At 38.6% G+C, this 11,523-nt stretch overlaps 1 protein-coding gene across 4 annotated transcripts in view; it reads right to left on the reverse strand.

Moving 5' to 3' along the window:
• LOC107867935 (glyoxylate/hydroxypyruvate reductase HPR3) overlaps nucleotides 1–11,523 on the reverse strand; it is a 41,683-nt gene that overhangs the window by 20,519 nt on the left and 9,641 nt on the right. For all 4 annotated transcript variants that reach the window (XM_016714428.2, XM_047412030.1, XM_047412031.1 and 1 more), the window contains exons 3-5: nucleotides 2,933–3,077; nucleotides 2,648–2,775; nucleotides 2,127–2,198 (exon numbers count right to left, since the gene is read on the reverse strand). In XM_016714428.2, coding sequence (XP_016569914.1) covers nucleotides 2,127–2,198; nucleotides 2,648–2,775; nucleotides 2,933–3,077 — 345 coding nt within the window. The remainder of the gene's footprint in view (nucleotides 1–2,126; nucleotides 2,199–2,647; nucleotides 2,776–2,932; nucleotides 3,078–11,523) is intronic.

Raw genomic sequence — 11,523 nt, forward strand, 5'->3', positions numbered from 1 at the left:
AAACCATGGAACGCACGAACATGGCACAAAACAATCCACAATGCAAGAAGAAAACGAGGACCCAAAGGAGAGCAAGTCTCGGCAGCAGCAACAACAACAAGAGAACAAGATAACAAGGTGTATATTACACCAAAACAGCCACACAAGATGAAGAACAAGATGATAACAACAACACAACAGCTTTGAGATCACAAAAAACAAACAACAAATGGTTTCACTAAAACAAAGGGATAGGTAGTGTGGCAGATTATTACAAGTTCTAAGAACTAAGGTGTGTATCAAACACCAAAACCCTAAACACAAGTAATAACAACACCGACACTCTTACGTGGACACAAGAGGGACGACAATCTCCCCAAGCACCTACGTTTCCAAGCCAATGAACACAACACAAGTGAATCCACACTTTTGTTGTCCTAGTTTCGGATTTGGCCACAAGAGAAGAGAGGACTTGTCTTTCAATGTTATACAACATACAATATCATAAAAATCTAATGAACTAACCCTAAAATGTTCTATTTATAGCTATTACAAAATAAGATGTGAAATGTCCAAAAAGACCCCTTAGTGAAGGTGAACAAATGGGCGCCCATCAAGCATAGACTTAGGGCCTATTTTGGTGTCTTAGGTCCCCTTTTCTCGTTTCAACAATGCCTTAGCTCGGGTGGACTCTTGACACACTCGTACACCTCCATCTTCGTGGTCGTGCCCGTATCAGAATCGAAGTGGCACACTCAAAACACTCAAAACAAGGAATCTTTATTTCCCAACAGAAGTATGTGTTTGATTTGCTAAAAGAAACAAGAATGTTAGGGTGTAAATCAGTGACGACAACAACTGAATATAATAATAGATTGTGCAATGCTCCAAAAGATTCTGCGGTAGATAAAGGTTTGTATCAAAGGCTTGTAGGGAAATTGATCTAATTATCCCATACAAGGCCGGACATTGCTTTTGTTGTAAGTGTTGTTAGCCAATTTATGCATGATCCTAGAGAAACACATCTTCAAGCTGTCAACAGGATTCTACAATATCTTAAAGGAACTCCAGGAAAGGAATATTATTCAAAAGAGGAGGAGACAAAGATTTAGAGGCTTATATTAATGCAAACTATGCTAGTTCGGTAGTGGATCAAAGGCCATGTTCTGGATATTGTGCTTTCTTAGGAGGAAATCTAGTGACTCGGAGGAGTAAAAATAAATGTAGTAGCCAGATCAAATACAGAATTAGATCCATGGCTATGGGAGTTTGTGAGATGCAATGGTTAAAGATAATCCTCAATGATTTGAAGATAAGATGGGAAGGACCTGTGAGACTATATTGTGACAATAAATCAGCAATAAGTATAGCTCATAATCTTGTACAGAATGATCACACTAAATATATTGAGCTGGATAGACATTTCATTAAGGAGAAATTAGATAGTGGACTCATTTGTACGCCATTTTTGTATCTATAAAAGATCAGGTGGACGATGTTTTAACAAAAGGACTGTCAAACAATGTCTTTCAAGATCTAATAAGCAAGCTAGGAATGGAAGATATCCATTCACCCGCCTGAGGGGAATATTGGCCATCATATCAAAATTTGATCCTCTAAGATCTTAGGATAATTATTGTAATCTAGAATATCCTATCTATGATTCTCTCTCTTTATGTAAAATATATGATTTTGTACAATCCCAGATTTCATCGAATTTAGATGATTCTACTCAACAATCTCCTATGTATATAAAGCCATGTATATGACATAGAAATGTGTGAATGAAATTATTCAATTATCTTATTCCACAGTTTTGTGCCAGTACAGCAGCAATTATTGTAAACAATGTAAAATTTTAGCATCCTCACTTCAGAATATTACACAAATGCAGCACCATTTACCTTAATAATTAAGGTATCTGCCAAGTGAACATGTTCGATGAAGCATTTGTAGCTCAGCCAACAAATTAGTTGATCCTAACTACTGTATCTTTCTATTTAATTTACAAGTTCTGAGCACGTCATATCTTGCAGCAATATAAGAAAAAACAACCAGTGTCAGATGAAAAAGCGAACAACAATACATCTTTAGCACTTCAAAATGAGATAACAGATAAATAGGGGGAAACAAAAAGTTAAACTCACTGTTTTCCCTTGCAGATTGTCACCAATTGGCTCCCCAAGCTTTTTCTGCTCCACAGAAATTTTCAATTGATGCTGCAACATTTGGGGGATGCCAGGTTAAAAGGAAAACAAAGTTGTTCACATGAGAACAAAAGATACTCTGCGGTACTTCTATACATTCAGGCTTCAGCTATATGTGTATACTATCACTTCTAGAACCAGAAAGATAAAGTAGCAAGCAGAATTAAGTACTCACACCCCTCTCTTTCCAGTCCAAATTACTTTAGATTTCGTTGAGATTCTAGGCTCTCTTATCCACTCCAGTGAAGTCATTCACATTAGAAATGTAAACAAGTTTCATGCAGACAGGTATTAAAGAACAGACCACAAACCAAGTTGCAGTACTTATTCTTACAAAATAATCATATATATTCTTAATCTATCAACTTTACAAAGAAAGAAAGTACAATCTGTTCTCCGTGTAATTCTCAAAGAGTTCAGCAGAAGTAAACCCTTTAATTATAAGCTTAGTGTCAACCAACTTGCTTACGCAGGAGGCCCAAGATGAGATATATGGCCATTTCAGCACATGAAGCAGCATTTCCAGTTGCACCACCTGGAATTCTGGCAACCTTAATGCCATGCTTTGTGGCAGCATTAATGTCAACACCTTTATACAACAACATTATAAAGTATTTAGGCAATTATAAAAATTTAAAACAACTAATTAGCAGTGAAACCAGCTACTGAAGAAATAATATCAAGATAAAAGACAACAAAACAAAACAAAAGACCATAGACAAACTGAAAAAGAAAATCAATTTGACCTTCTAGCCCAACTCCAAATTGCATTATGAGCTTCATGCTCTTTGCATGGGAGAGGACATCAGAGTTCATCCGGAAGTTTTTAACCACACAAATTTCATAGTCACCAATCACAGCAGCCACACTTTCAAGTGGAACGTCATCAACCTACAAAGGAAGAATATATCACCATTCATGATTCGCTTATCAATTGTAATTAGGACCCTTCTAGGAAGATATTAGATAGGACCCAAGTTGGTCCACTTGCATTAAGATTGACGGGCTTTAATGTGAATTAAAAAGTTGTTTATGATGGAAGAAGAGCCCAAGAATAAGTCCAAGAATTATGGAGAAGCATGGGCTAAGTGCTACACATATTTCATGATTCAAGTCCAAGCACAAACGAAGAAGATTCGGTCTATATGGATTTTGATTAAATTCGGAAACTTTTGCTTTCCTAGTTTAAAGTTTCCTATTTTAAAAATTTCCTAGTTTAAAGTTTCCTAGGCTTATTTAGTTACATAAAAGTAGAATTCGGATCTCATGCTATTTGGGATATGTTTTTGCCCATACATAGGGATGGATTTTGTTTTTCAATCAGACAACATTATAATTATTTGAGAGTTTCTCTTCTTCACATCTTTGTGTGTGGTTACTTGGAATTTATCTAGCAACCTTATAAGAACGATTCTTCAGGAGGTAAGATTAATTCTTAATTGATATCTTTGATTTCTATTAAAGTTAATTAAATAAGGTGATTAGTCTTATACTAATTGTTATATTTAGTTTCTTCGAAATAGGCGTCTAGATCACTTTTGATCTAAGTTCTTGAATTGAGTCTATCAGTATCATAACTTGTCTTAATCCGCTAATTTTGAATATTAAGATCAATTAGAGTTCTTAGCACTTATTTTGAAATTTGGGGGTTTTATTCTCGAATTTCACATGTCTTTCAATTCTTGTTTTTAATCTTAGTAATTTCCCTTCTGCATTGTTTTCTTGTTTATTCAAGTAACTCAATTCTTATCATGGTATCAAAGCAGTTCTATCAAGGTTCGTTCTTGATAATCTTGGGAGTATAAAAAAAAATCAATTCTTTTTATTTTTTGTTAAACTTGGAATTTTAAAAAATTTATATATTTGTATTCTTAAGCTACATAGCCAAAAAAAAAAAAAAAGGAAAAAAGGGCAAGAAAACGAAACTAAAAAAAAAGGTTTCGCTTGCAAATTAAGAAACTCTAAATTTGTTGTCTTTCTTATTTTTCCAACAAGAAGAATTAAAACCAAGAAGAGGGGAAATTTAGGGGTTTTCTTTTTCTGCATGAATTGATCTTTTCTTCTCTCACCAAACCCAATTAATTTGAGAGTTGGTAAATTTTTCTCCCTACATCTTACTTCTACTAGTAGAGTTAATATATAAATCCTAAAAAAATCAGTCAAAGGTTGTAATATAAGTGGAAAAAGGCAAGAGAGGTGAGATCAATAGAGGGAAAAAACGAAATTGAGAAATTATTTTTCCTTTTGAAGATGTCTCAAACAAGAAAGGATTATGATGTTGGGACACAAAACGACATAGTCAAGGTACTTAGAAGGATTTCTGCTCGACTCGATGCATTAGATGTCACCCAAAATCCACCTAACTCGATGAATATAACTGATTTGAGGAGTAGTATTTTTCATACAAGGTGTGGGGTTATTGGGTAATATTTGCTCTATAATTATTGATTTTGCAAGTGGTGCTAATGTGATAAGTTCATACGTAGTGGAGAAGTTGGAACTTACATGCATCAAACACACTACTCCTTATAAGCGACAATGGTTGGAATGGTTTTGGTGAACTTAAGGCGAGTAAGCAATGCGCGGTTTCTTTCTCGAACTATCAACATAAACAAAAGATAAAATCAAAGAAGGAGAATGACACCAATTCTTTAAGTGACAAAGGTATATTCATGTATATTTAAATTAATTTTAAAAAGTTCGTTTAGCAAGATCAAGAAGACTAAAGCTGAGTTCTTCCTCCTCTTTGGTAAGACCAGATGTTGACTAAATAGCAGAATCTTCTTCTTCTTGTTTTGTGGATGATGACTACTGAAGAAAGACAAAAGGGAGTTTTATTGGGAGATCCCAGAAGCTCTACTCCAGAGTACACTTCAATGTCCGGTCGATGTTGTCAATTCGGTGACTGCTACATTGGCTTCTTTTGCAATGCAAGCACTAGGCCATATTGGACTTTGCATCCCATTGCCTCTCCTGCTGATAGACTTCAGTTCCCATAGTGGTTGTCTTGCATGAAAAGTAAAGCAAACTGCTTGCTGGTAATGATGTGAAAGCAGTTCAGAGAATTGTTATTTCTTTGGGACACTTGTGTGTCAAGGAATTATCCTCTTCACACGTAAATATTACTCTTGACCTGATTTTCAGTTAAGCCAGTCAACGGCAGAAGATGTTTTGTTTGCTGCTGGGGAGGCATTGTCATTTCTATGAGGTGGTGTTCCTGTTACTGCTAACATGATTCTTAAGAGTAATTACACTTTCCATGAGTTCCAACTTTTTGATGGGAGATGTGTCTTCTACAGGTTCTAGCTGGGTGGAATCTGAAGCCAATGAAGAAGGCCATGGTACAGTTAGACATACAATCACTAGAAAGCTTTTTGACGATCTATTATACAGTAGCCGGAAACAAGAGTGCTGTGCTGGCACTGTCTGGCTTTGTCGCTGACAATGTATTGTCGTCAGCACCAGGCTATCCAGAAACTGCTTCCTGGCTATCACCTTCTAGCTGAGCAGAACGAGCTTACCCAGGAGTTGGCATCTTAGGGACTTAGTGTTTGAGTATGAGCTTGGTGATGCTTCTATGAAGAAAAATTTAGTAAATGCTCTTGTTGGTACTCTTACTGGCTCTTGGAAGAGGAAAAGAGCTGTTAAGCTTGTAGAAGATTCTGAATTGTTTCAAGATGGTACAATTGGTGAAAGTTCGAGTGGAGGGAAACTAAGTACTTATAATGAGCTTTGCAACTTGGCAAAACGAGATAGGGCAGCTGATTTATAAGTTCATGGACTTGGCCAATTATCAGGCATCTTTGAATTCTAAAAGAGGGGCGACCTTTGGATTCTCCAAGATAGCCAAACATGCCGGGGATGCTCTGCAACCTCACTTGCACGCTCTTGTTCCAAGACTCCTTCGTTATCAGTGCGATCCTGATAAGAATGTCCAAGATGCGATGACACATATTTGAAGATCACTGTTTCCTGATTCAAAAAAGACAATTGATGAACATTTTGATCTTATTATGGATGAATTTTTAACTCAAAGCGGATCCCGATTTTGGCGATCACGAGAGGCTTCTTGTCTAGCGCTTCAGATGTAATCCAAGGACGCAAATTTGATCAGGTTGAGAAGCACTTAAAAAGAATGACTACTGCATACCCTGCTTACCGTGCGATGGATGACATAAAGGAGTCTGTACGAAATTCAGGTGACAGATTATGCCGGGCTATAACTGCTCTAACACTGAGATTATGTGATGTGTCTCTCACACACGTCTCAGAGGCAACAACGACAATGGAATTCTGTTGCCGTTACTGCTATCTGAAGGCATAATGAGTAAAGTTGAAAGCATTCGCAAGGCATCCATTGGAGTGGTTACAAAACTCACTAAGGGTGCAGCTATTGCACTTCGGCCACATCTACCTAACCTAGTCTGCTGCATGCTTGAAAGCTTATCAAGCCTGGAAGACCAAGGTTCAAATTGTGTTGAGTTGCATGCAGCAAATGTTGGTATATAAACCGAAAAGCTTGAGAACCTCTGTATATCAATAGCAAAGGGCTCTCCAATGTGGGAAACCCTTGATCGTTGCATTGATGTTATTGATTCCCAGTCGGTGGAGTTATTAGTACCTCGTGTCGCGCAGTTAGTTCAAGTTAGTGTTGATTAAATACCAGGGTTGGTGTTGCAAATTTTATTAGCCTGTTAGCGCAGAAAGTTGGTGTAAATATCAAACCTTTTACAACCATGCTGCTGATACTTCTGTTTCAACCTGTTTAAGAGGAAAAGAGAAACGTGCATTTGCAAATGCTGGTGCCACAATTTTGAAGTATGCAACCCCTTCTCAAGCCCATTGAAGACAACATTATAAATATTTGAGAGTTTCTCTTCTTTACACCTTTGTGTGTGGTTAAAAACTTTAGGAGGTAAGATCAATTCTTAATTTGATATCTTTAGTTTCTATTAAAGTTGTTGGGTGCATCAGGGAGAATGCAAGTGAGGTGTTGGGTGTTTCTAGGGGCCGGGCCGGGCACCATCGGGGGGATTGGTCGTGGAATGAAGAGGTGGAGAAGAAAGTGGGGACCAAGAAAGGGGCGTATGCTAAGTTGGTGGAAAGTAAGGACGAAGAGGAGAAGCGGGTAAACAGGAAAGAGTACAAGCTAGCGAGGAAGGAGGCTAAGTCAGCAGTCACGGCAGCTAAGACGGCCGCTTTTGAGAGCTTGTATGCAGGGTTACAGGGGAAAGGAGGGGAGAAAAAGTTGTTTAGACTCGCTAAGGCTAGGGAGAGGAAGGGTCGTGACCTCGATCAGGTGAGGTGCATTAAGGGGGAGGACGGTAGAGTGTTGGTGGAGGACGGCCACATTAAGAAGAGATGGCAGTCGTACTTTCATAGGCTCTTGAATGACGAAGGGGATAGAGCTATTGTGTTAGGGGAACTGGAGCACTCAGAGGAGTGTCCGCAGGATGCGAAGGGGTAGACGTTTTAAGGTAGAAGAGGTTAGACAGGCTGTCCGCAGGATGCGAAGGGGTAGGGTGACGGGGCCGGATGAGATACCGGTGGAGTTTTGGAAGTTCGTTGGAGAGGCTGGTGTAAGGTGGTTGACTGGATTGTTTAATGAAATCTTTAGGACGGCAAAGATGCCCGAGGCTTGGAGGTGGAGTACCATGATCCCTCTCTATAAGAATAAGGGGGACATTCAGAGTTGCAATAATTATAGGGGGATTAAGTTATTGAGCCACTCTATGAAGATCTGGGAGAGAGTGGTCGAGGTGAGGCTGAGACGGATAGTGTCTATTTCGGAAAACCAGTTCAGATTTATGCCCGGCCGCTCGACGACGGAGGCAATCCACCTGGTACGGAGGTTGGTGGAACAGTATAGGGAAAGGAAAAAGGATCTGCACATGGTGTTTATCGACCTGGAGAAGGCTTACGACAAAGTCCCCAGGGAGGTGCTTTGGAGATGCTTGGAGGTGAGTGAAGTACCGCTGGCATATATCAGAGCAATTAAGGATATGTATGATGGAGCGAAAACCCAGGTGAGGACGGCGGGAGGAGACTCAGAGCATTTCACTATCCTGACAGGATTGCATCAGGGATCTACTCTTAGTCCCTTTTTGTTTGCGTTGGTGATGGATGTGTTGACGCGGCGTATCCAAGGGGAGGTGCCGTGGTGTATGCTTTTTGCAGACGATGTAGTTCTGATAGATGAGACTCGAGGGGGTGTGAATGACAAATTAGAGGTGTGGAGGCAAACTCTTGAGTCTAAAGGGTTCAGGGTGAGCAGAAGCAAGACAGAGTATGTGGAATGCAAGTTTAATCACATGAGGCGGGAGAATGAGGTAGTAGTGAAGCTGGAAGCACAGGAGGTATGTAAGAGGGATAATTTCAAGTATCTTGGGTCCGTTATCCAGAGTAACGGTGAGATTGACGAGGATGTCTCGCACCGTATTGGGGCGGGATGGATGAAGTGGAAGCTCGCGTCGGGGGTGCTGTGTGATAAGAAGGTGCCGCCCAAGCTTAAAGGCAAATTCTACAGGGTGGTAGTCCGTCCGGCCTTATTGTATAGAGCGGAGTGTTGGCCAGTTAAGAACTCCCACATCCAAAAAATGAAGGTGGCAGAAATGCGGATGTTGCGCTGGATGTGTGGGCTGACTAGAGGGGATAGGGTTCGGAATGAGACTATCCGGGAGAAGGCTGGTGTGACTTCAGTGGAGTGCAAGATGCGGGAAGCACGATTGAGATGGTTCGAACACGTGAAGAGGAGGGGCATGGATGCCCCGGTTTGTAGGTGTGAGAGGCTAGCGTTGGATGGTTTTAGGCGGGGTAGGGGTAGGCCAAAGAAGTACTGGGGTGAGGTGATTAAGCGGGACATGGAACAGTTACAGCTCACCGAGGACATGACCCTAGATAGGAAGGTCTGGAGGACGCGAATTACGGCAGAGGACTAGGGCCATTTTGGGTCGCTAGTGTAGGGAATTACTTGGTGGGGGTTTTATTCCTGTTATGATTCCGTGTTCCGTGTTCCATGTTTTATTACGAATCTGTGTGCTTTCCTCTGCTTTCCTCTGTTTTATATTACTTATGGGTGCCGTATTTATGTTATGTAATCTGTTTCCGTGCTTTACTATGTGTTTGTGTGATATCTCGTGCCTTGAGCCGGGGGTCTATCGGAAACAGTCTTTCTACTTCTTCAGAGATAGAGGTATGGACTGCGTACATCTTACCCCCCCAGACCCCACTAGGTGGGAATACACTGGGTTTGTTGTTGTTGTTGTAGTTTCTATTAAAGTTAATTAAAGAAGGTGATTAGTCTTGTACTAATTGTTGTTTTTAGATTCTTAGAAATAGGGATCTAGATCACTTTTGATCTAAGTTCTTGAATTGACTCTATTACTATCATAACTAGTCTTAATTCGTTAATCTTGAATATTAAGATCAATTAGGGTTCTTAGCACTTATCTTGAAATTTGAGAATTTTATTCTCGAATTTCACATATCTTTCAATTCCTATCTTTAATCTTAGTATCTTCGCATCCACATTGTTTTCTAGTTTATTCAAGTAAGCCGATACATATCTTTATCAGAGCTCACGTCGATACTTATCAAGTGTAACTGATGATTCTTGGCTACATCATAAAAGTGTTCAATTTGATACATAGTATATGGAGTTTACAGCGTCTTTGGCAAGTCCATTGAAGTACTTATTGATAGTTGGAGAGGCATATATCATTCCCTACGTCGTCTATTCATGAATTTTGTTGTGCTCATACAAGGAAGAGAATTTTCTATTGGGATGATGATGTCCACATGTTTTACAAAGGTGATTTTATACATGCAAGGATTAATTAGGTTAAGTGGGCGCATGATCACTATCTTGTTTTGTTCCTACCCTTGTTGCTTTCAAGTAATGAATGTTGTTTACTATTGTATGTCTTCTTGATTTTGCAAGATTCAAATTCAAGGACGAATTATTTCCAAGAAGAGGGGAATGATAGCATCCAGGCTGGTCCACTTGCATTAAGATTGATGGGCTTCAATGTGAATCAAGATGCCTAAGATGGAAGAAGAGCCCAAGAATGATTCCAAGAATTATGGAGAAGCATGGACTAAGTGCTACACATATTTCATTATTCTAAGTCCAATCCCAAACAAAGAAGTTTAGGCGCATATGGGCTTTGATTAAATTTGAAAACTTTTCCTTTCCTAGTTTAAAAGTTACCTAGTATAAAGTTTCCTAGTTTAAAAGTTTGCTAGTTTAAAGTTTTCTGTATTTATTTATTATCATAAAAGTAGAATTTTGGATCCCATGCTATTTGGGATATGTTTTTTCCCTATACATATGGATGAATTTTGTTATTTTCAATCACACAACATTATAATTATTTGAGAGTTTCTATACTTTACACCTTTGTGTATGGTTACTTGGGATTCATCAAGCAACCTTATAAGAACGATTCTTTCGGAGGTAAGATTAAGGATTAATCCATAATTTGATATATTTGATTTCTATTAAAGTTAATTAAAGAAGATGATTAGTCTTATACTAACTGTTGTCTTCAGTTTCTTTGAAAAAAAGGTCTAGCTCACTTGTGATCTAAATCCTTGAATTGACTCCATTAGTATCGTAACTAGATGATTAGTCTTATACTAACTGTTGTCTTCAGTTTCTTTGAAAAAAAGGTCTAGCTCACTTGTGATCTAAATCCTTGAATTGACTCCATTAGTATCGTAACTAGTGTTAATTTGCTAATTTTGAATATTAAGATCAATTAGGGCTTTTAGCACTTATCTTGAAATTCGAGAATTTTATTCTCGAATTTCACATATCTTTCAATTCTTGTCTTTAATCTTAGTATTTTCACTTCCACATTGTTTTCTTGTTTATTCAAGTAACTGATTTGTATCAATATAGTAAGGAGGTATTAATATATACCGCTCAAAGAGCTGTAGAGAAGATTTAAAGAGCTTTAGCTTTTAAACGGAGAAAATACCCTATTACCCTCCTGAACTATACCCAAAACGGCAGAGATACACCTCAACTTAAAGGGGGTTCTATTACCCCTGAACTAATTAAAAGTGTAATTTTGACACCCTTAGTACCTACGTGGCACAACACACTGAAGTGTCCATGTAGGCACATGTGTGTGCCACGTAGGCACTAAAGATGTCAAAATTACACTTTTAATTAATTCAGGGGTATAGTTCAGGGAATAGGGTATTTTCTCTTTTAAATGAGTTAATTTTTAGTTGTAAGTTAGGGACAAATAACTGCAAAACAAATATAAATGGTAAAGAAGATTAAGAAGTTAAATTTAAAAATTGCAACTTTTTTTTGGGGGGGGGGGGG

The sequence above is a fragment of the Capsicum annuum genome, chromosome 4 (genome assembly GCF_002878395.1).
Source record: "Capsicum annuum cultivar UCD-10X-F1 chromosome 4, UCD10Xv1.1, whole genome shotgun sequence".
NCBI classification, from domain to species: Eukaryota; Viridiplantae; Streptophyta; class Magnoliopsida; order Solanales; family Solanaceae; genus Capsicum; species Capsicum annuum.